The sequence below is a fragment of the Electrona antarctica genome, assembly GCF_951216825.1.
Source record: "Electrona antarctica genome assembly, contig: scaffold_117, whole genome shotgun sequence".
Taxonomy (NCBI): Eukaryota; Metazoa; Chordata; class Actinopteri; order Myctophiformes; family Myctophidae; genus Electrona; species Electrona antarctica.
Genome location: NW_027637944.1, coordinates 133,496 through 159,070, shown reverse-complemented (window position 1 = coordinate 159,070; position 25,575 = coordinate 133,496). Strand labels below are relative to the sequence as shown.

At 42.0% G+C, this 25,575-nt stretch overlaps 3 protein-coding genes across 3 annotated transcripts in view; 2 read left to right on the top strand and 1 right to left on the bottom strand.

Annotated features, from left to right (window-relative positions):
* The window catches only part of LOC306918526 (uncharacterized protein), a gene marked incomplete at both ends in the record, with an annotated part of 31,193 nt that extends 22,835 nt beyond the window's left edge, over positions 1-8,358 (bottom strand). Inside the window, 8 exons of the mRNA XM_079531425.1 lie at positions 538-661; positions 1,271-1,498; positions 2,669-2,944; positions 4,770-4,976; positions 5,753-6,022; positions 7,199-7,285; positions 7,701-7,995; positions 8,138-8,358. Of these exons, the coding sequence (XP_079387551.1) occupies positions 538-661; positions 1,271-1,498; positions 2,669-2,944; positions 4,770-4,976; positions 5,753-6,022; positions 7,199-7,285; positions 7,701-7,995; positions 8,138-8,358 (1,708 nt within the window). The remainder of the gene's footprint in view (positions 1-537; positions 662-1,270; positions 1,499-2,668; positions 2,945-4,769; positions 4,977-5,752; positions 6,023-7,198; positions 7,286-7,700; positions 7,996-8,137) is intronic.
* A 4,796-nt stretch (positions 8,359-13,154) lies between these two features.
* On the top strand, positions 13,155-15,005 carry LOC306918525 (glycosylphosphatidylinositol anchor attachment 1 protein-like; the record flags this gene model as incomplete). Its single annotated transcript, XM_079531424.1, has 1 exon — positions 13,155-15,005. The coding sequence occupies one exon, from the start codon at positions 13,155-13,157 to the stop codon at positions 15,003-15,005; it is 1,851 nt and encodes a 616-aa protein (XP_079387550.1).
* Positions 15,006-16,286: 1,281 nt separating this feature from the next.
* On the top strand, positions 16,287-21,717 carry LOC306918521 (small ribosomal subunit protein bS18m-like). Its single transcript, XM_079531422.1, has 6 exons — positions 16,287-16,423; positions 18,087-18,136; positions 19,145-19,228; positions 20,406-20,463; positions 20,629-20,688; positions 21,209-21,717. The coding sequence occupies exons 1-6, from the start codon at positions 16,366-16,368 to the stop codon at positions 21,283-21,285; spliced, it is 387 nt and encodes a 128-aa protein (XP_079387548.1). The 5' UTR covers positions 16,287-16,365; the 3' UTR covers positions 21,286-21,717.
* The last annotated feature ends 3,858 nt before the right edge of the window (positions 21,718-25,575 follow it).

Genomic DNA, 25,575 nt, shown 5'->3' with positions numbered 1-25,575 from the left:
CAAACAAATAATTAGAAAGAAGAAAAAAAACGGCAGGTTACAACACTTTTTTTCTGTTGTTTTTCTTCTTTGTGTACAGGGTTTGATGAGGGCCCAGGTAGGGCCTGCCTTAATTTTCGGGCCTGTTGAGAACTCTAGTTTTTGCCGGGTGCCGTGCGCGGCTGCATTCTTAACTTTGGGGCAGGCCCGTCTAGATTTTAAATGGACAGGTGTCAGTCAAAAGGGAGACATCGAAGAGGAAGGATGGATGGGGAAGGATCAACATATGGAATGTCACGACAGGTTTGAGGTCAGATGTGGAGTTGCTGGCCAATATTGATGACATCAGCGAGCTCCATATATGGGCTTAATTGTGACAGCAGGTCGCATTTACTATGACATCAGGGATGATCCCTGATGATGTCACGAGATCTGCAGGGCACCATACATGTGGGCTTTTCCATGTATGGGGATTTTGAGTGACACACTGACTGACTGACGGACAAAAATGTACAATTTCATAGTAACGCAAATACATGTATACATAACTTAACATACCAGTCTCATTGCTGATCTCTCCCCCAGAACAAGCAATGCAGTCAAAGCAGCAGACAGGTTCCCCTTTCCTTCTGGCCACACGGGTTCCAGGGGAACAGCTCTCACTGCACACTGACCGAGGTGGCTATAGAGGAACGTAGCATATAGCAATGATCAATTTAAGTTGAAAGTAAATTGCATTGCGCTCAACATGACGTTAGCCTCATAGCATGGTCAAATTGAGATTTCTGCACAACTCTAGTTACTCTACACTCCTAACACTGCTGCCTCATTGTGCCTTATTGACCATATGTCCTCAGTCTATCAGAAAGAAGATTTTCTGAAAAAGCTATGTTTCTATGTCAGTTGTTCTTCGATTTTTCAAAAATAGCAGACCTACAAGCGTGCCACTCGGTGGCACGCTATGAGCTTGTAGATCTGCTATTTTTCAATAGCTAAAGCGTAACATAATGCTGACACCAAAAGGGGTTGTTACACCTGTTACATTCCCAAAATGACTTTTTTTTAAATGTATCAAGCATTCTGATACGACATAGGCAAGGATGAATCAGCATCTCCCATGTTAGGAGAGTTAGGCACATATAAGGGCAGATAAACATGACTTGAGCAAAAGAAAAAAAATCATTGATTGTCACCTACTGTAGATGACTTAGGCAGATTTAAACCTTACAAATATGACTTTGGCAATTATGCTATGAGGCTAACGATGAGCTGTTTTAGAAAAAAAAGTGACCTTTTTGGATTCAAAGTTCCAGAAGATTCTGTCTTCATCAAGAACGAGTTCTTCAACTCCGGAGGCTGACTTCTTGTACACGCCTACATTGAGAACCTTTGCGCTTCCATCAGGGAACTGCACCCAGTTGATGACATCATAGAATGGTAAAGCATCACCATTCTCATCAAATGATACATGCTCACCAATTGATGTGGTGAAGTTGATCTTTTCCAGATAATAGACAAGCTAGAAAAGTATTAAAAACAAAATACAACAATAAATAAACTAGTGTATGCAATATACATTGGACTGCTGTATTAACTACACACATCTGTCAGAAAACAATATTCCAGTGGTCTCAAGCGGTAATAATACAAGTAAGATGCGTAAACACACACACACACACACACACACACACACACACACACACACACACACACACACACACACACACACACACACACACACACACACACACACACACACACACACAGAGAGACCTCTGTATCATTCCAATTTCAGTTTGTATTGGTTTGCTCCCAATCTTTTGCCCTCTGGTGGCGGGCGCGTGGTGTTACAGCGTGACACACAGACACACACATTCAGTTTTGGCCAGCTTCGTTCCAATTTCAGTTTGTATTGGTTTGCTCCCAATCTTTTGCCCTCTGGTGGCGCATGGTGTTACAGCGTGACACACACACACACAGACACACACACAGACAGAAAGTTTTGGCCAGCTTCTATAGTTAGTGCTCACTTCGTTCGCAACAAAACTGCGTATTAAATTAAATAATTCGTTTTACACACACTCTTCAATTGTGGTTCAAATGAACAAAAATAGGGCTAATTAAAACAAAAAAAACGTGTGTGTGTGTGTGTGTGTGTGTGTGTGTGTGTGTGTGTGTGTGTGTGTGTGTGTGTGTGTGTGTGTGTGTGTGTGTGTGTGTGTGTGTGTGTGTGTGTGCCTCAACAGAGTATATAGGGTATGCGCATGACATCATCATCATACCCAGTTATGCAGGAATGCCTATATATACTGAGTGGCAAAAACTACTTTCTGGCCTTGATAGCTCATACATGCAAACAGAAAAGTCCTATCTGGTTGCATTTAGCAATGCTAAACAACTAACTTTGCCATTCACTTTGCCACTTGATATGCCACTCGATTTGCCACTGACTTTATGCATGCGCATGCCGCATACCCTCTATACGCCACAAGATCTTCTGTTTAACTGCGGGACTGCACCAAACACTGATGAACATTTACTGCAAGGGAATTTGTATTAATATTCATCACTATAAAACAATTATGATACTTATGTCCATATATGTGGCTTTTTGACGATGTCATACACAATACATTAATTACAAATTTCCTGGGAACAGCAACAGGTATTCTGTGTATTAGTATTACACCTGCCATGGCTGTATTGTCTGCAAACTGGCACAGCTGTGACCAGAGAAAGGCCCTCTTCCTGGCACACATTGCAACATGTCGTGGAGGGCATGGGCCAGAGCATACACAGCCTTGTACACATTGTACTCTGGCCTGAAGACTGACAAATCCATAAGTATTGTTTCGGCTGTTCCTAGATCCTCTTGTCCTGTACACATCCTTCCACCAGCATCCACCCACTCCGACGGAAGGGGTGCAAATTTACATCCAAATGTGTACTCCCAAAATTGCCTCACCTGAAGGAATACAAAGAAAACCTAAAGGCAGGCTAAGTGACATATCTGTTAAATATCTTTACATTGTATTAAATGGTATTCATTGCTATATAGACTCTTTGTTCAGTGACAGGATAGGGGCGCAGATAGCATTTTATAACTGGGGGGGATATATTTGGGGGCTATCTGCACGCGCAAAGCGCGGAAAATTTAATGAGGAGGGGGGGATAGCCCCCCCACTTTTGCGCATAATTACGCAGATTTTCCGTGTTTTTTAGCGGATTTCACGGCAAAACACTGCCAACACAGCAAAACACATGCAGCCACGGTACATGGCTTTTTTTTGGAGGGGATAACCCCCACTCCTCATGAAACTGAGGGGATCGATCCCCCCCACCCCCCCCCACTATCTGCGCGCCTGGGATACTCCTATGATGACGCGTCAATATTGAAATTCCACAGAAAAAGGGAGTCTGAGTCTCAAGAAGGGGAAGATTGCCTTTGTTTCTCTTTGAGTCATCCTTATTAGGAAATATGTATCGTGCTCGTGTGTGCTCGTGTGTGTTCGTGTGTGCTCGACGCTCGTACAATCAGTATATCAGTTAATTTAATATGGAAGGTTTAATAAAGTAAGAGAATGGAATTAGGGTAACCGTCAAGATAAGAATTGATCAGTGTTTCTCTACTAGCATATTTCAGTTGAATAATGACCGATAATGGTTTGATATAATTCGTTGCATGTAGGCTACTACCGTGTACTATCGTGTAGTATCGTGCAATGAATTATTCATTTTCAAGCTTTCCCCCACACCACACCTATTAATTAAAATATGTTGTATGGACTTATGAACAATTGTTAAACACACTTTTAATACATTTAACAAAGGTATTTTATTTATTTCCATTTAAAAACATTTTCCCATGGACCACCTGCAGACCTAATTATACCATGGACCACTAGTAGTCCATGGACTATTGGTTGAGAAATAATAGGATGTATAGACAATTAGACATGGGATGCATACCAAGTGTTACAAAAAAAATTAGTCATCAAATCAAAATCTACAAGGTTAGCCTAACCAGTAAATGTTTTCATATACTTGTAGTGGAGTAAAAGTGCAATATTTTCCTCTTGATCTTGATCTTGATTCTTAGTCAGGGTGGTGGTCCCTGGTTCACAATCAGTTGAAAAACCCCTGCTCTATCGCAATGATTCAGAAATATAGAGCGTCAACTCTTTAACAAAACACACTTTAACCAAAAGAATACCACACACTTCCCTACCTTTAATAATACACTATAGACCGGTGCCCGGCTGTAAAGCACAGAGTCTGTAGGAGAGTTGGAGAGCCACGCCCCACCCAGCTATATGCAATACCCGTTGTACCCGTGTCAGAGTACCCGTTCCACCCATCTGTCCCTTTAATGCCCATGGAGATTTCTGTATCTGTCTCTCTGTGTTCCTTTATTTCTATATATGGAGTTCTGTGTCAGGCATGCCCAAATATGGAGTGTTGGGATGTCAGAACAGGCCAGCTCCATATATGGAGCATGGGCACCGGGGCCCTGCATGTCCAGAGCCCGGACAAAGGCCTTTTGTGGCGGTTCTGGACAACCGTGGGTCCGACCGACTCGACACCTGCACTTTCTGTGCGGGTGTGAAACACGTGTGTCGAATTTGACGTCAGTGGGGCGAACGGTTCTCGAGTTACGTGCATTACAGCTGTACGTACACACGTACGTGTACGTACAGACAGACGTACAGAGACATGGTGCATTTATAGATCGATACCGTAAGTCATTGAAAGCAGATATGGCAGGTTAAACACCAAACTCCTGGACTCACTATGTTATTTTCGTGGCTGTTGTCGGGGTCATTGTCAGGATGTATATTCAACAGGAAGTCCTTGAGACCGGGTATCCGTCCGCGATGGATGGCAATGCCCAGGACGCCGGTCAGGTACGGCAGGAAACGAGGAGACTCCAGTATGGCGTAGGATGTCCAGTCTTCACTGGCTATCCACTGCAGGCCCCTCACGTCCTGCTTTATCACCTGTATATACCGTGATGAAAGAAGTACTCACTCATGTTTTGCTTAACCCATTTTTAGGATGGGAACGCATCCGCGTCGCTTTAGCGTTTAGCAACTTTAACCATGTGCCGCGCTACGAGCTTGTAGATCTGCTATTTTTGAAAAATCGTGAAAATGTGTGCGAATCTTTCAATATATATTCTTTCACAGCAAACGTTTTTAACTCAAATGATTTGCTTCTGGTGGGGTCCCTGGAACAATATATTTTCAGATTGGTTGGTCGGTGGGCAAATACATATATTTCTGGGGCTCCTTGACATGAAAAGGTTTGAGCACCACTGATATATAGAAACATAGTAACTAAAGTTTTCACATTGTAGTGGAGTAAAAGGTATTTTCCTCTGAGATGTAGTGCGGTAGAAGTAAACGCACACAAGCAATTTGATTAAACTTATGGTATAAGATAAAATTGCATTGCAGTTACATTTAAAAAATCACACATGTGAAGTGAGGGGCGCTCTTATCATCGTATCATCATGACGTAAAGTAGACACTGTCTATTTGCTCAGACACTATGACGTAAAAAAAATCCCATTCATTGTCAATGGCAATTTAATTTTTGTGTAGATAGAAGTTTGTGAACATACACTAAAAGCTGGATATAGGAGGGGCTAGTGCCCCTCAACAATACATTTAATTGAAATATATGAAAGGATGTCTCAACGCCAATAAAAACTCATTTGAGATTACTTGTAATTCTTATTATGAATGACTAAATAAGCATCTATAGCCCTAACCTCTTCCATGAGATCGACTAGATATCTCCCGTATGGAAATACAATGACCACGCGAGCTGTCGATTTCTTCATCACAGTGACAATTCTCTGAATTTCAACCGGGTCGTGGTCCCAGGGCAGAACCTCCACGTACGCCAGACAACCCAAACCAGACTGGGCCAGGTCAGACTGGAAGGATCGGGCAGCATTTCGGCCATAGTCATCGTCAGTGAAAAGCATCCCTGCCCAGGTCCAACCATACCGCCTCATAATCTGGAGCATAGCTCGTACCTAATTATAGATAAAGATTGGAGGAAGGCTATATTCACATATAGGGGTAAAAACAGCAAATCTACTGCACAGATTCCACAAAAAACAGCAAATCTACTGCACAGATTCCACAAAAAACAATGTCTAATCAATAGAGACATTCAGCTCCAGCAGTAACGTAAAATGTGTGTTAATAAGCAAATGAGAGGCGATTTGAAACATCAATTGCACTTGGACAAAAAGTTTTTTTTTCTTCCAAATTTCCAAAAGGTGTCAAATGCAGACTAGCAAAGAAAAAAGGATTCCAAGGCCCTCCGTCTTTGGTGAGAAATGCTCATCACATAAATCATATTTATATTAGAAATGCTCATCACATAAATCATATTTATATTAGAAATGCTCATCACATAAATAATATTTATATTAGAAATGCTCATCACATAAATCATATTTATATTTTTTCCACTAAAGACGGAGTGCTTTGGAATCCTTTTTTCCCAGTCTGCATTTTACACCTTTTGGAAATTAAGCAGTACCACCTTGGAGGGGAAAGAAAATACCTTTGTGTCTATAATCCTACCTAGTATCACTAATAAAGAGCACCCTATATCTATAAGAGCCACTGACTGATTCCTGCAGCACTTCTATTTCTCTATCAATTACACTCACTTTAGAGACAGGTCCAAAGTCCTGCCCAGGGGGCAATTGATGCAGCTAGGAAGGCAGATTTTATATGGCTTCCTTCCTAAAAATGTATGATTTATTGCCCGCCAGAAGGCTATTCGTACAATGGAATCATTGACTGTTCTGAAATCAACCTGGGCAGACAGGTCTATTTCTCAGTAGAATTTCTACTGAGGATTCCTATAACTGCTTGTTCCTTGTGTTGTTTAATTCTCAATATGTCAAAGAAATACTTTCTTTTATATCATAAAAAGGTTTTATAGAGGCCTTTTCACACCAGGTTACATTTGGCTACACGGCCATTTGAGAAAATCACAATTTATCGTGTTTGTTGTAGTCCAAAGGTAGAGTACAGTTGGCCCAAAGGCCTTTTTTCCATAATATTCAAGTAATTCCCCCTTTGAAAAGAACTCGTGGACACCCCTGCACTAGAGGGATATTTTTGTCAAGTGTGGAAAATGTACGAACTAGGCCTACTTGATACCAACAGATCTTTAGTATGTAGAAGTTCACCTGGAAGGCATCACTTGGGATCGTTCTAAAGAAGGATGGGAACTGCATCTGGTCACTCAGACAGGAGCAGGCTGCATAGTAACTCACCTGGAAAAGACACAAAACATCTGTTCTGCTATACGCTCCATTTTATACATTTTCCCTGTACGCAGAGAGCATGTGAGTGCAGGGAGAATATGTACTTGCAACCCATTGATTTTTTTAAAATTATATTATACTGTTTAGACTGATGATAAGTTATTGGTTTAGCTACGGTCCTAGATTATATTTCTATATTTGATGTATTGTATTATTATCTTGTGTTTTCATTGCTTACTGTAAATTACATAAAACGGACAACAAAAATAAATCACAGAGTCCCCTCTCTGTCTCTCTGTCTGTCTCTGAGAGTCTTTCTATAAAATCGTCATATTATAGATTTGTGAATAATAATGGAATATTACTACATTTAAACATGAATCAAATTGAAACTTGAAAAGGGTGGTTCAAGTAGGAAACTTACCATGGGCACCCTGTACAAACCTAATATACTAGAGATGGCAATAGAATTTGTTGAGGAACCGGCACCCACAATTCCGAGCATTGGAGGGGAGCCAACACAGCGCTCGTCCAGTTGAAACTGCTCCTCTCTCCCACTGACCAGTGACAATGCCGTACGGAACGCAACTCCAAGCGTGTGACAGGTATCATAAATCCTGTATCCCAGGGTCACGTTGGGTAGCAGGCTGGGGTTCCTGTTGATCTCAGTTATTGCAAAAGCCATAGTCTGGGCCCACCTGAACCTTTGAATGTCAAAACTATAACACACAAGAATGCCCATGTAACCTTGAATATGTATCTCTCTAGAAACATACAACATCAAATCATCCTGTGGTAGTATTTTTTCAAAAACAAATAACTTGTTCTTGTTTTGCTTTTGTATGTTTGTGTGATACTCACCCATAGCAAGTGGGGTCCTGTGGTTTGGAGGTGAAAGACAGCCCAGGGAAGATAGAAGAGAGGTGGACATGAAACAAGCCACCCAGAATGAAGTCGCCAGCCTTGTAAATTTGGTTGAGATTAAACTGTGCCTGTAACTCGCATGGAGAAGACGAAGGGGAGGAAGACAAAGGAGAGGAGTGATGGAACACAATCAAGTACAAGTACAGGTATGGAAGCATGTGTATGTCTAGAGAAACCCTCATGACTGTCCTCCTCTGTCTGACCCCCCCCTTTCCAAGTCCTCTGTCCAGTTTCTACATTTTATACACAGTACTATAGGCTGTCCCCTGTGCCAAATGTTACGTAATCTGTGAGTATAGGGGCAGAGCTTAAAGGGAAAGACCACCTTGGTGGAGGTTTGGGTTGTGTAGTTACCGTGACATGATGTAACTCCATAGGTTGGCGAGAAATCGAAAATAATTTCTCCATTGACTTAGACATTTATAATTCAAAAATATGCTCCTCATTTACTTACATCGTACGGCAAAAGCACTCTGGAGGCTCCCTTTTTTCATCCCGTAAACAAATGTAAATAAAGCTGCTTCCGACTTTTTTTTCCTTTTTTGATACCCTGTATTGTGTGTACCTGCACGTTTGTGATGATTTGACAGAGTGTGATGTATGATGATGATGTATGACGATAAGAGCGCCCCTCACTTCACATGGGTGTGATTTTTTTAATAGAAATGTCAACTTCCAGTGGGTTTGCTGATATTCTAATCCTGTGGTTTTCAACTCTTTTCATATCAAGACCCATTATTTTCTCCGCCAGGCCGAAGGCATGGGGAAGCCGATGTCTACATAAGGGCCAATCTGTCAAGCAGACAGGTTGGGTTAATTGGTCAATCAGGAGGCCGGTGCATACACCGTTGGTCCGATCGAATTGTCACTAGTCGGTGCCCGAGTTATGCCCAGGACAGGCGGACAGACAGACAGAGAAGCGTAGCGTCCATTGGGCCCCTCGGGCACAGGCCCAGTCAATTGAGATCTTGCCTGTCCAGTCTAGCTTCTGAAAGACGTGGGTGAAAAATAAATTAAAAAGATACATTGGCAGGCAGGCAGGCAGGCAGGCAGGCAGGCAGACAGACAGACAGACAGACAGACAGACAGCTGAGACTGTGACTACAGTAAATATCAGGGTCAATGACAGTAGAGGTGACCTGACTGAGTGACAGCCTGTGGCACGTATACAGGCCCAAGTTCCCATGTAGCCTCTACAGAGGGCCATGATGCAACAGACTTGAAAGACACTGTTCCAGGGGGAAGTGAGATGGCAGAGTGGAGTGGAGGATTGGGGATGTTGTTATAGCTATAGTTTCAGTGGCTGAGGTGTGAGGGAGGGAAATCAAGGTTGAAGCCTAAGGCATTAAGGCGTCTTCAACTCACAGAGGTGTTCCCGCAATGAGCTCTGCTCCAAAATGACAGTCCCTTAGCGGAGTGATGTAATCTGACAAAAACATGTTGTTTTTTTAATTAACCCAGAACTAAGAGACACATCAACAGGCCATTGGGAAGACACAAGGTTTAAAATATTTCAGGAACGCTAATTAAATATCACACGGGTCAACGCCTTTTATACAAATGCCTATTTCTCCTATACAATGATGACTTATAATATAAATAATAAGTCACTCGATAATAATGTCTGATGAAGGTCTACAATTTTATCGTAATTGAATAGTTTCATTGCATCGCTCTACTGAGAACTGTCCACTTCATGTGACATGACCCAGACTGGCCAGAACCACTCCTAAGTGGGCCCAAATGGTTTAAACTTTATATAAGAAAATTGAGAACAAAACTACTGATCTACAAGCTCACAATTATTGCGACCATAGGTCGCATTTACTATGAAAACCTGCATTTAATTGTGTCACCTCCATATATGGTCACGCCGCGTGACATCACACCTCCATATATGGTCACGCCTTGTGACATCATGCCTCCATCTCTATATATGGAGCTGACCTGTTCTGACATTCCATATGTTGATCCTACCCCACCCGTCCTTCCTCTTCGATGTCTCCTTTCTGATTGATACCTGTCCATTCAAACTCTAGACGGGCCTGCCCCAAAGTTATTAGTGCAGCCACGCCCGGCAACCGGCAAAAACTAGAGTTCTCAACAGGCCCGCACATTAAGGCCCTACCTGGGCTATCATCAAATCCTGTACACTAAAGACACTGCCCCCGCTGCAACCCTTAGATCTCCATATATGGAGCTGGCCTGTTCTGACCTTCCATATGTTGACCTGACCTCATCAAACCCTGTACACTCAAGACACACTGACACTCCATATATGGTCAGACCTCATCAAACCCTGATGTACACTAAGGACACTGCCCCCACTGCCACCCTTATAGATCTCCATATATGGAGCGGACCTGTTCTGACATTCCTGATGTTGATCTGACCTCATCAAACCCTGTACACTCAAGACACGCTCCATATATGGCCATGCAGTACATAATTCATTCCATTATGTTGATCTGACCCCCTATGCCAAAGCGCCAGCGCTCGCCCAGCAGTCTGCCGTCACAACAACCTGCATGCAACCTCGCCCTCAGGGTGTCTTACTGGTTAGGGTGGTGTGGTATAAACATTGTAGGGTTCTTGTGACTTCATGTGGCCAACCTAAGGGCCCTAAGGGCAACCACACTATTCTGTAGTAATGGTCTAAGAATAACTCTTCCTACTTCCAGGCCGCTTCCCTCTTCCTTCACAGGTGTTACCGATGATACTAAATTACTAATTAAGGCTCTGTTGTTCCATTTAGTGCTCAGTGGTTCTCAAACTTTTTTATTTCAAGGACCCCCATAACTCAGAGTGTACACACCTGTACGGGGCCATTTGGAACCCCCTCAAGGACACTTTGAGTATTTCCAGTGAGCCAACACCAGAATGACCAGACCCTAAATTTGTATCATCGGTAACACCTGTGAAGGAAGTAGGGAAGTGGCCCAAGTTCTTGCCAAAATGGCGTGTGTGTGTATATCCCATTGCCCGACTTTATTTATTTATTCCGTATAAACATTTTAGGGTCAATACATAATCATCATATACCACCAGACCAGACTGTACTTATGCAAGACTCAAAGCTTGAAATTGTCAATGCAACCACAGTTGCAATTTCACAGAATTGAGCCTTTTTTTTTAAATTATTCTTTATCCCACGAATTTGCAACCCATTGGGGAGGGCAGCGGACTGACCTCATGCTTCCTTCTATGCATGAGGTAGTTTAGAGACCAGGATTACTGCATGATTTTTGTGAGGGTACCTGCCCTATAGGGGACACAGGGAGACCATGCAAACTCCACACAGAAAGGCCTTTTTGCCAACCCCGCCTCGGGTATGGGCACTGATGACACGGAGGAGAGAACACGCCCCCATCGCCCACAGCGGGAATCGAACCCATGACCTTCTAGCTGTGAGGCGACAGCAGTACCGACTGTTCCACCGTGCCCCGAATTGCGCCTTTCTTAGTTGCAATTATTTTGGTATGTGGGCCTTGACCTTCCATGTGCATTTTTTGAGTGGTGTAAACCACTCCTACAACTGGCTTTGTTAGTTTGTCTGTCTGTCTGTTCGTACCAAAAAATGAGCATGGTTGCTATGGTCACCCAGTTCACATGGGTGTGATTTCATTACGTCAGACATTACGTCAGACCACAGCTGATCAGTCTATATAAGACCTTACAACACTCAGTTCACACAGGTGTGATTTTTTATATTACTCTTCCAGATACTGTCCAAAAATCCCGCAGATCTGTCCGAAATTTCATATTCCATCCTAATTGGCTAACATTGGCTTTCAAAGTAGGCATGAACCCATCGTGCAATTTACGTGAAATCTTTCACAGACTTTCCTACTAGGCTGAGGAATATATCCCACCCTTTTCACATTGGCCTGTTATAGCGCCACCAACAGGGGGATTTTTGCAAAACACATTTTTGGAACAAAATGACTCAAATCATGAACGCAGCGTGCAATTTACGTGAAATGTTTCACAGACTTTCCTAGAATCTTGTTATCAAACTGTGGCTCAGGGACCCCCAGGGGTTGTGTGTGTGTGTGTGTGTGTGTGTGTGCGTGTGCGTGTGCGTGTGTGCGTGCGTGCGTGCGTGCGTGCGTGTGTGTGTGTGTTTGTGTTTAAAGTGGCGTCTTATTAACTTGACCTGTTCATTTTTTCACTTAAATAAATAGTTACATTCCTACAGTTGATCTGTTGTTGTTGTAGTAACGACCCAGCACACTCAAACAAAAGGGGCTGATGACCCCCCTTATGGGCCCACTCCACTCTCACTATAGCTAGACAGTAGACACTTTACCTCCTCTCTGTCTAGCCCCAAAAGTCTCTCTCTCTCTCTCTCTCTCTCTCTCTCTCTCTGTTTAAAAGTACAGGAAAAATCTCAAAGTACAGGGAAGAATCTCAAAGTACAGGTAAAAATATAGTACAGGTAAATATCTCTCTCTTTCTGTTTAAAAGTACAGGTAAAATCTCTCTCTGTTCAAAAGCACTGGTAAAAATCTCTCTCTCTCTGCTCTCTCTCTCTCTCTCTCTCTGTTACCTCGAAAATACAACGGTTTTACGGGGCGACTTGTCCGTACTTTTGGGGGCGACTTCGCCGGAGATTTAGGGCGACTTCGTGAGGCTTTGGGGGCAACCGTTCTTCGCGGTCGGCTCGACCGTTCTTCGCAGTTTGGGTTTGGGGCGAGTTGGAATTGGGGCGAGCAGTTTTGTATTCTTCTTTTGTAGCTATGTTCTCAACCCCCCTGCATATGTCATCATTATTACCACGTCATCCCTATCATGTTACTATGTCAGACATGCCCAAAAAACAGCATTTAGTGTAGGGAACTGGTGATATGTCATCATCACACCATGTCATCAGTTTTGCAGTTTTGCAATATTGGCCCTTTATAACGTCCGAAAAGAAAGGTTGTACCATCTCAACAGGACAGTATGCATGATGATGGGGCTACTGCTAGACCCAAACAGAAGGCGTGCTTTGACACAGGTGCTCGTCCGCCGGAATGCCCTGATCTCTGTTATATGTTACATGGCAGGCGTGGCATGGTTCATGGGCCTCGCCTTTGAGCCATTTATTCCGCATACTAAGATGACAGAGACGGCCTTGCATCACACTGTGGTTCAGGAGGGTTTCACAGCGGGAGAGATGGCTATGGCCACTGGCAGGGAGTTCGCGGCTAACAAAAAGAAGGCACATGGGATGCCAGTGGATTGGCTGGTGAAAACCATGGAGTCTCGAGGGCTGGAGGCGTTTACCCAGAGCTTCAACCGGACACTCCCCTTCCCTGACGACAACAAAGAGAGAGTTATTGTGAACGGTACTAATGTGTATGGGATCCTGCGGGCTCCTAGAGCACATCGCGCCGAAGCCCTGGTGCTGAGTGTCCCCTCCAGCCCAGGGAATAGCAACAACCAGGCCGTGGGCCTTCTGCTTGGCTTGGCACAGTACCTTCGTAGTCAGATTTACTGGGCCAAGGATATCATCTTCCTGGTGAATGATCATGATCTGATTGGTATGCAGGCCTGGCTGGAGGGCTACCACCACCCTAATGCTACGGGTATGGGCTGGTCTCCACTCCTAGGCCGCGGTGGCTCCATCCAGGCAGCACTTTCCCTGGAGCTCAGCAGTGATGTCATCACCAGCTTAGACCTGGTTCTAGAGGGGCTTAATGGTCAGCTGCCCAACCTGGATCTGGTCAACCTCTTCAGTGCCTTCTGCCAGAAGATAATGGTTCCCTGCACCATCCAGGGCAAACGTCAGAGGAAAGACTGGGACACAGTGTCGGGTTACAGCCATGCCGTCCAGACCATGTTACTGATGGTATTGAAGCAGGCCAGTGGACGGCCCTGGGGTAACCACGGACTGTTCTTGCGCTACCACATAGATGCTGCCTCCATCAAGGGGATCAACAGTTTCCACCAGTACAAGGCTGATGCCACCAAAGTCGGCAGGCTCATGGAAGGAATGTTTCGGAAGCTCAATAATCTCTCGGCTCGCCTGCACCAGTCCTGCTTCTTCTATCTCATGCCATCGCTCTCTCACTTCGTCTCCATCGCTTACTATATGCCAGCCTTTGGCTTACTCGCTGTCGTACCGCTACTTTGTGCCTTAGACTTGTGGGTTCAACTCGTATCTCCACCGTCAACGGCAGACAACGTCTGCAGCGTCACTGCCATCGAGCCGACATCCAGCCCTTCGGAGATACTGTTGTCCGTGTTGACTCCGATCACGATCAGCCACCTGACAGGTGTGGCTCTGTACACACTGCCCATCCGTTCTCAGGCGGCGGCCGTGAGACACTTCCCTCTGTCTGAGACGGAGGCTGTTGTCCTGACGGCCATTGTCATCTACACAGCGGGCCTCGCTCTTCCACACAAGCTGCCGTCAGGACAGCGTACAGGGCAGGGCTGGAGAGTTCTGAAGCTGGTGGCTGTCGTGTACTTGACTCTGCTGCTGGGTTGCGCCGCCTTCGTCAACTTCTCCCTGGGCTTCGTCTTGGCTCTCACCTTGGTGCCCCTGGCAGCCTTCGTCACACCCCACGTACCGAAGTTTCCGTCGGCTTTCATCATGGTCGTCCTCAGCCCTGCCGGCACGCTACTTTTCAGCGTGTTCTTCTCCCGGGAGCTGCAGGAGATGCCTGTCGGCTTCCTGGGCGGCTGGAGGCTCCTCCTGTCTGCCATCTCACAGGGCATCCTGGACAACTCCCTCTATGGCTCTCTGGTCTACCCTCTTGTGGCCTTGACAATCTACCCCTGCTGGCTGCTGTTCTGGAATATTCTTTTCTGGAGGTAGTAGATACAGTCGGCAATCACCTTTTGGCATTAGGAAACCGCAGTGGTTGTATTGGTTCTTTATTTCAACAGGTAGATTGCACCACGGTTAAACCGTTCCGGTTCTTAATCCATGAACCAGGACCCCCTCCACTGTCTGGGTTTCCGAGGCTAGGGCTCCACAATTAGCCCTTCACTAAATCCCACCCCAAAAAGCGATTGTCCAATGCCAATCCAAATAGTTTAGCAACGCAACGGTTGCTATGCAGGTCAAGCTTTCTTCGCTGCTAATGTGCCTATTGGACAATGATGCGTTGGGGAGGGACTTAGTGAAGGGCTAATTGGAACGTTAATTATGAATTGAGTTAATTATGAATTGAGTGTGGGCAAAACCATACCTATATTAAATTGTTTATGGTCTGTTTAACTAAACTAACATATGATAACCCTTCCACAGCAGTAGCTTTTTCATATTTTCTATTTTTTGCACATTTTCCTATATAATGCCTAATTTGCATATTTAAATGTACAATTTCAGAAAACTTGTAATAGGCCTACAATAAATCATTGTCTTCGTGTAAGTAATCAACTGGGGAAGTTTTATGGTGATAACTATTAGACTAATTAAATTTAGCTTTCCGGGTTTGTGTGATCACAAACATTGGCTTGTGATTGGCTGATCACCCCATATAGCGATGATTTGTTTCGATGAGCAAAATACATGTTTTTGTGTTCATGTTTTGTAACAGCTTCCATTCATTGTTGTAAATATTGTATTTGAAACTAAACTAAACTAAACTAAACTAAACTAAACTAAACTAAACTAAACTAAACTAAACTAAACTAAACTAAACTAAAAGTGAGGGCAGAAAAGTGAAGACGCCAAAACTTTTCAAAAGCGATTGGCCGGAATGACATTTGTGATGATTTGATTGGTTGAGCTGGGAATGTTGATGTATGATATGATAAGAGCGCCCCGGCCTCACTTCACACAGGTGTGATTTGTACCTATTCACCTATCATGTAGGCCTACTGTAGGTGAAAATAACAAAATGTGTGGTGATAAATGAAAAAGCTACTCCTGTGGAAGGGATATCAACATATCATATATTAATTTACGTATATTGCTCATATAAAAACAATTTAATATGGTTTTGCACACTCAATTCGTAATTTACTCTGGCTCATGGACTGAGAACAGGGCCGGTGAATCGCTAGTTATTGAAGACCCGAGCACCGCCGGTCCCGAGCCCTGGGAACCGAGTTCATCCATGGTAGGAACTACAATATACGCTGCAACACCGCCCGAGTCGAACACGGAATGAATTAATGGTCGTACCAACATCCGGTGTTCTCTGTCCGTCAGTTTTTATTTTCTCGACATGTCTCTTCTCCGAGGATTACAAACACTAAAACGGGTTTTTACGCCCGTAATCTCAAGTAAGATTACATTCCCGCAAAATATACAAATACATAAATAGCGCGTGGTGGTGATCTATTGCTATTGTATATGGAATTCATGAAATGTATGTATGTAGTAGCTCGATCTGGTCCATAGCTCTAATGATCTTGTGTGTGTGTGTGTGTGTGTGTGTGTGTGTGTGTGTGTGTGTGTGTGTGTGTAATGAAATGAAATGATTACTATATTTACCCAGGGTATCTGGGCTAAGCTCAAGAACTTGTTTCCAGCCAGGCCTGTGTGTGTGTGTGTGTGTGTGTGTGTGTGTGTGTGTGTGTGTGTGTGTGTGTGCGCGCGCGCGTGTGCGTGCGTGCGTGCGTGCGCGCAAAAGCATGCTCTATTGCACTGGCCTAAAATGGGTCCTTAAAACTGCTTAAACATTCTGAGATTTGTATTCGGTTTATTGGCCACCAGATGGCATATACCGTGTAAAATCCAAGCATATGTATGTATGTATGTATGTATGTATGTTGTATACTAATACATATATACAATTTACATATAAATACATGTATATATGTAATCTGAGCCAGTTATACCTGGCATTGGTACATATCTTCATGTAATGATTAATTTTGTGGCATTGGTTTCAGATTACATACATGTATACATAGGGGCATTACCTTTAATCCACCCGGCACTGTAACATATCATTATTACGTCACCATCGAGAGCCAGTTATACCCTGGCATTGGTACATATCTTCATTACGTCATACGCAGCCATGGCATATGCATAAAACTACCCAAGTAACCACAGTATACTACAAATTACATATACATATATACAACTTGCATATACATACATTTATATATTTAAGTTGTACTGTTTATATGAAGATATGTACCATTTCCAGGGTATAACTGGCTATCGATGGTGACATAATGAAGGTAGGTTTAAGATTACATACATATATACATGGAGGCATTACCTTCAATCCACCTGACACTGAAACATATATTTATTACGTCACCATCGAGAGCCAGTTATACCCTGGCAAGGCTGGCATTGGTACATATCTTCATTACGTTACTCTCAAATCATGCAGCCACGACATACACATAAAATAACCCAAGTAACCACAGTATACTACTCATCAACTTACAAATTACATATACAAGTTACATACATACATGTATGTAAGATGAGGTTCTACTGTTTATATGAAGATATGCACCAATGCCAGGGTATAACTGGCTCTCGATGGTGATGTGACGTAATCAAGATATGTTTCTGTGTCGGGTGGATTAAAGGTAATGCCTCTATGTATACATGTACGTAATCTGAAACCTACCTTTTATTACCTTTATTCAACTTACAATTTACATATACATACATACCTGTTAGCTAACCAATATTGAAACATATCGTAATTACGTCACCATTAATGGACAGTTATAACCCGACTTTAGTATTCAATTCCAATGTTTTACAGAGAGGCTGAGATTTGAAAGTTCGTAGCGGTTGACAGTACTTGCGCGCTCTGCTTGCGCACTAGTTGTGTGCAAAGTGCAAGTAGGCACTCGACAGTGCAGTTCTAGTTATTATTATTGTTACTGTTATTATTTACTTTACACTGCCCACAATGTTTAGTTGCCCAGTCTGTGTTACTGTATTAACAAGTGACTGTGTTGTCTGTTCCAGATGTAAAGACTCTGTCCACCGCCAGTGTGACTCAACACGATGATGCTCTGGTATGAATACTATACAACTATATAACACCATGTGCTTATTATAGTGCTGCACGATTCTTGCTCAAATGTGAATCCCGATTTCCCTCCACGAGAATTGAGATTGCGATTCTCACACCGTCACACGATTCTAATTTTTTCCATGGAAATGTTTTTTTGTCTTTAGTCTGTAGTTGCTGAACATTACTACTGTACATTCAAAATGTAGCACCCCATGGAGCCCTGTGGCTTTACTTAATCCATTTAGGCCTGAGATCAGATTCTAAAAATGTCTTCTACATCCCGACAGTTTTCTGAAAAAGCTATGTTTCTATGTCAGTCGTTCTTCGATTTTTCAAAAATAGCAGACCTACAAGCTCGTAGCGCGCCACTCGGTGGCGCGCTATGAGCTTGTAGATCTGCTATTTTTCAATAGCTAAAGCATAACATAATGCTAACACCAAAATGGGTTAAACCTCCCTTTTTGGACAGCCAACTAGTGCTGCACGATTCTAGCTCAAATTTAGAATTGAGATCGATCGCATAGGTGTCTGAATCTAGATCTCAACATTTGTTTTGATTAATTGTGCAACACTACGGTGGACAAAGTACTTAAGTCCAGTACTTGAGTGAGTCAAAGTAAAGTATAGATACTCCTGGTCAAATATTATTCAACTACAAGTGAAAGTCAAATTTATACTTGAGTTAAAGTAGTGGAGAATTTATTTAAAATAAATCAATAAAGAGAAGAGAAACAAAGACAAATTGGTGAAATGTACGACTTTCCAGAAATGTTTAACAAATGGCGAAAGTAGCAGATCTCCGTGAGCTCCTTGAGTCGTTGTGTAGCTTGTAGATTGGCTATCTTTATTTTTTTTTTAATTGTTTAAAATTTTTTCACCTTTCGAATATCGGTCCTTATGGATTCCAATATTTCTTCCATTAACTGTTGCACCCCTACTCATGTTATACTTTGAAGTTACAGCACATTGTCTCAGCAAATCTTTTATGACTGTGCTCTTCACTCATTAGCCTGTGAAGATGGACAATCCATTCAAGAAACCACCCAAAGTCTGTATTCTTCACAAGATCACAGTGGATTATAAGAATATCCAGGTTAGTATTGAAAACATGTTTTTTTTTTTGCTATTTGATTAAACTTTGTAACAAGAACAATGCGAGTGCCTCTAGAACTTTTTTCCCCTCGAAGGTTTAACTGAGACATAAAAAATAATGTGTTATATGTGCTCATATAATGGATACCTTATCATATTTACAAACTAGTCCATTATATATGAACAACAATCAGTTGATTTCTTTTGTTTTGTTTTCTTCTTTTTAAAGGTTATATTGTAATAACTTGGGAAAGGTTCTCAAAAGGTGACTGCATGGTAGCAGAACTGCAAGCGTTGTGAGCTTGTACATTAGCTATTTTTGTACGCCACATTGTACAAAGAATTCTGATTCAAGGGTAATGATAGTGATTTTAGCTCTATGATGGTACTCGTTGCTAATGAGTGTTTGTTCAGTATCAGGGGTCTCCCTGTCTCTAGTCCAGCTCTTTAGTAAACTGAAAATGCAGTTGGAAGTGATAATACCAAGAAAGGAGCAGACAAAATTGGAACTGGAACACTATCAAATTAAAGCTGATGAGTGGGTACTCTCTCCTTATGAATACCAGACGAGTCGCCCATTGACCAACTCGTCGAGGGCGAGATGTATTATGGGCGATCGTAACCTGATACCCTCCCTATTGACTGAAACTGAACCAAATATATCACTTACCATATCCTTAGTGGTTAATCATACAAATGATTTCATCGATTATCTTTATTTATTTTTAATCTATTCGAATTTTGAGTCATTGAAATAAGAAAGGAAAAACACTGCTTCTCGGTTAATCTATTCATCAGATTAAGTCGGTTATTAGTTCTGAATATTGGTTTTGAATCTTTTGATATATTTTCAGTTAATTGTCCAGCCCTTCGAAGTTAAGTTACTCACAACAACGGCACCATAGGTTGGTTGGCTTCATCTTGCAGCCTGATATATTGCTTTGGCTAATATGAGGAATTATGTGACTTTTTTTTCCCCCAACCTGATGCCCCTATTTTCCGTATATCATAATACTGTTAGTGAATATTTAAAAGAGTTTTCAATGTATCTATAACACTACGTTTCAAGTTATGCTATTCCAAATTATACAATTCAAATTCTGGTGGCACTATCTTGCTTTATATTATCTTGCTTTATATTGAAGTTGCGTTGAAGTGCTGTTCTCTTTTCCTTGCAGCTTTTGTCCCAGTTCATATCTCCTCATACCGGTAGAATTTATGGCCGACACTTAACAGGTGAAGAAGTATTTCAATTATATATAACACTTAAGTTCAATGTACTGTAGTTCAATGCTATAGTCTCAAGTACAGAGCTTTTAGACAACATATTGCAGTGTAATAAACATAAGATGGAAGTAGGTTGTCACGTTAAGCATTTTATTTGATTTTTTTATTTTACAGGCCTATGTGCAAAAAAACAACGGGATGTCACTAAAGCTGTTAAAAGGGCCAGAAAAATGGGTAAGTCTACCCTGCATAATGTTCTAAAAACACTAAGTTGTTTTCCAAATAGAGGGTATGCGCATTACATCATCATACCTGGAAGTTATGCGGGAATGCCTACTGAGTGACAAAATCCTACTTTCTGGCCTTGACAGACAGCCCACGTCCAAAGTTTCCAAACAGAAAAGTCCTATCTGATTGCATTAAACGACAGATTCATCATTCAAGTTAAATTCACATTGCCACTCGATTTTCCACTCACTTTATGCATGCGCATACCCTGAAATCGTGCCAGCGTTTTACATTTTTTTCCTGCCATCAATCTTAAATTTTACATTCTTAAAGCTTGATATGGACAGCAGACAAAATCACCCTGTGAATTTGTTACCAAAATGTCCATGCTGATCATGTTACTTACAGTATCTAATTAAAGCACATTTTTGTTATGCAAGAGTCATGCCAATACTTTCAAGGGGTTTTAGCTTGGCACGCATTCTGGTATGATATGAAGTTGTCATTCTTGTTTTTCACTACGCAGGTTTCATGTCAGTGACCCACAAACATCCGCAGTTTATGAAAGACCCGACCATCTGTGATATCAGACCCTTGGAATAGTTTTTGTTGTTTTTTTGGGGGTTTTTTCCAACCTGGACCCCATTTTCCGGTTACAGGCTGATTCGGTTACAATAATTGAGGGTTTTTTTGTCTGTAGCTTCACATAACTTCTTAAGCACCACAACTCCCCACGGCTGTCTGCTGGCTCCTTCATTTTCCTTCCCGACCTTAAAGACTTGCTGGACCTCCCGAGGGAATGACTCCTCTGTGTCTACTGTCTCCCCCCTAACTCTGTGGTGAGTGGCTTGCCGCGGCACAACCCTCCATAGCTGAAGCAGCAGATGCTGTAGCTGTTCACACGGAGTCAAGTTCTCAGTTGCCACTGCTGATTTCAGTCATTTGGATTCCACAGAGTCCGTCATTCTCTTGTCTAAGTCTCGGCTTTATGTCTAAATGTCATAATTCTTAGTTGTCCATAAAATGCTAATTGTCAACATATTTCTTAAGAGGTTTCCTCTTGTCTACGATTTCTTCAAGTGGTTGCCTATAATTATGTAGAACAGCAGGAACCTAGGTCTAAAACCATAATAGCAAAGCATAACTTTACAATAGCAAACTGTGCTGGAGGAGTGGGGGACTATTTCTTTCACGCTTAAAGGGCCTTGCAAACGTGAAGCGAGGAACGCAGGCGTTGTTGCCTGGATCAACACATTACACAGGTCTCCTCCAGGTCTGTTGAAGAGGGGCGCAACAACGCAAGCATTACAATAAAACTAAACAGAATCCAGGTCTGGTGAGTCGTGGGCGTGTGCACGTAACGAGCACACGCGCAACAAATTCACGGGACCACGCTCGCCATCTGCTATTTTCAGCATGCAACCAAAGTGTAAAATCTGCCATTATGACGATATCAAGGCCTGTCAAAACACATTTTAGTCGATTAAATCAACTGTAGTCGACTAAAATCTTATTACATTACATTACAGTCATTTAGCAGACGCTTTTATCCAAAGCGACTTACAATAAGTGTATTCAACATAGGTAGGGAACAAAAACTACTAATCACCAGAAGTCTTTAGTGCATTTTCTGCAAAAACAAGCAACCAAGAGTATACCTAGCGCTAAGGTAAAAGTGCAATATATCAGCTACCTATTTCCTTAAACAGATGAGACAAAATAGCTAAATCAAATGAGCATGAGCTAAAACAATTAAGTGTATCGACTAAACAAGATCCAATAAACAATACAACAATAGAAAACAAGCGTTCGTACAACTAGTTAACAACAAGTAGGTCAGTCGACATTTAGTCGACTAAAACTGGACTAACTAGAACATTTCAGGTGACTAAAATTTCAGGTGACTAAAACTAAATGAAAATGATTCAAAGGACTGACTAAAACTAAAATCAAAATTTGCTGTCAAAAACAACACTGGTGGCCACTCATTCCTTCGTCCACCAGAGGGCAACCTCTGCAAGCTAGTACCCTCACCATGTACCTATGGTTGCTGAAGAGTGGAGGCATCAACATTCTCTCTCAACTGAGTGGAGCTCTTCAACCTGTTTGGTCCTCTTTCAGTCACGTCTCCTCTACTTTTAATTTCTCCCCCCTGTTCTCAGTCTCCTGACATTCCATAGCCAGCTGCCACCGCACAACCTTTTAACCATTTAGACCTGAGGACGATTCTACAAATGTCTTCTAAATCATGACTGGTTTTCTGAAAAACATGTTTCTATATCTGGTGAATGTCAAGGACCCCCAAAAACTATATGTATTTGGCCGCCGACCCCCATCTGAAAAAATAGGGATCCCCCAGAAGCAAAGATGTGAGTTAAAAACATTCGCTCTGAAAGAATATACAGTATATAATTGTCAATGATTTGTGCCACATTTTCATTATAAAAAAAGAAAATAGCAGACCAAACTTAAAAACCTATTCAAATATTTCCAGCAAAAGGTGAACAATTATCCTGAATGTTTTGTTTTGTTTTATTATAATCAATTTACTATTATTTTTTGTTATGGTGCTACAGGTGCTGTTTACCATCTTGTGTGCTGAAATGTATAGGCTACCTTAAAGTTTTCAAAACAGAATGGAGGACATGCACCGACTGTTGTCTTATTGACACAGAATCGCTTTCATTACAAATACGAATTTGTGTTGAAAGGATATGTAGGATATGATGGATCTGTCTGTTATTGGCAGACATAACTGAATGGGGGCCCAAGCCATGATGTAGAAAAATAACCTACATTAATGCCACTTTAAAGTAATATTTAGAGAAGCTCTCGCCATGTTCACCTCCCAATGTATGAATGAATGAACCATTGTAAAGCACTTTGAGCACTTGGAAAAGCGCTATAAAAATGCAATTCATTAATGGTTTCCACAGAGACCTTTCGTTTAGGGCAGGCTGGAGGCCATATGGGCCATAATTGTACTTGTAAATTATGTAATTCAGAGGACAGGCGTAGTGACTCATCCTCACAAGTGTAACTCGTACTTGGGTCACTCAAAGTATAGATTAGACACTCTTTGGTCAAATATTACTCTTTTGTCAAATATTACTGGTCAACGTTCTGTCATATTTGTTGTCAAATCACAAAGTACATTTTATTGCTGCTGTATTAAAATGTACTTATTAAGTAAAAAAATCACACCCGTGTGAACTGAGTGGTGCAAGGTCTTATATAGTCTGATCAGCTATGTCATTGACGTCACATACTAACCATAGCAACCATGCTCGTTTTTTTGGTTGCTAACCATAGCAACCATGCTCGTTTTTTTGGTACGAACACGGGTACACGGGTACAAAGCCAGTTGTTGGAGTGGTTTGCACCACTCAAAAAGTAAAATAGTGAAAATACGAGATATGTACAAGCTCAAAGTGAATTCAGTCCGATATTGTTTTGCCTTTGAAATGTTACTGGAATGAAAGTAATAAGCATAAATGCTCAAGTAAATGTATGTACTCCTATGTTACAGTCCACCACAACATACTGTACAAGTTATGTGCATGTACCCAACTGTGTATGGCTTACAGTTGGGTGTGTCTGACGGAGGCAGCAGCAATGCAGTCATATGTGCCAGAGGGCTGTGCAGTAATGGGGTCAAATTATGTCATCCATGGTGCACTGAATACAGTAAGTCACACAAATTCTGGATAAATACTTGGTGTTTTCGCATGGTGTTAGGTTGCTCATAGCCTCATATAGTTGTACCAACTTGGTTCATTTGCAAGACTCGCGAGTCGCAAATGTTGGCGGGCAACCTCAGTGGTTGGACTGACAACCACATATGGTCCATATAATATGGATATCTAAGGGTCTCCCATGATGTCACAAGGCGTGACCATATATGGGGGTGTGACCATATGGAAGGGTGATGTCACGAGGCGTGATGTCACACGGGGTGACCATAAGAGACATGGGTGACGCAACAAACAAACATAGTAAATGCGACTTATGGTCGCAATAACCCATTAATTGTATTGTGTTGTTTTTATTTATTCAGCACAGTATAAGGTGTAAGGTATTATATAGCCTGATCAGCTCTGATCTGACGTAAAGTCTGACGTAATGAAATCACACCCGGGTGAACTGGGTGACTGTAGCAACCATGCTCATTTTGCATGCACAGACAGACAGACAGACAGACTAACAGCCAGTCGTAGGAGTGGTTTACACCACTCAAAAAACAATACAGTGTCAACATATAAATATAAGAACTTAGAAGGGTAAAGTGCTAGGCTGAGGCAAAAAATCCCAAGGGGCTTCTACGAGGCCTCTACCTATGGCTGAAATCACAATGAAGAATTCTTGGTTATCTACATGGATTAGAGAAAAGAAGAGATGATACAAAGAAATATAATTAAGTGATCTGGTCAATTAAGTGTGTCCTAAACTTATATTTGAAATGATTTAATGAAGTAGAATTTGATGAGATTGCTGTATAGGTGTTCCATAGCTGGGCCCCCCTGTATCTGATGGAGAACTGACACAGACCAGTACGGAACTTTGGGAGATGTAAATGATTTGCCTGTCTCGTATTGAAGTGGTGCACATCACTGTTGAACTGGAAAAAGTCTTTACATGGCAAAGGAAATGAAACTGCATGGCTGGAACAATACTTTGAAAATAAAGTTGCAGGTTTGGTATGTATTTAAATTAAAGATTGGTAAAATATTGAGTTGTTTGAAAAGGGGCAGAATGAGCAGACCAATCACTGTATGTGGCAATCCTGCAGAATCTTTTTTTGCTACGTGGAGTTTGTGAAGATGTGTATTATAAGTAGCTCCCCAAATGATATTGCAATATATAAGATAAATTAAGCTATAATAAATTTGGGAG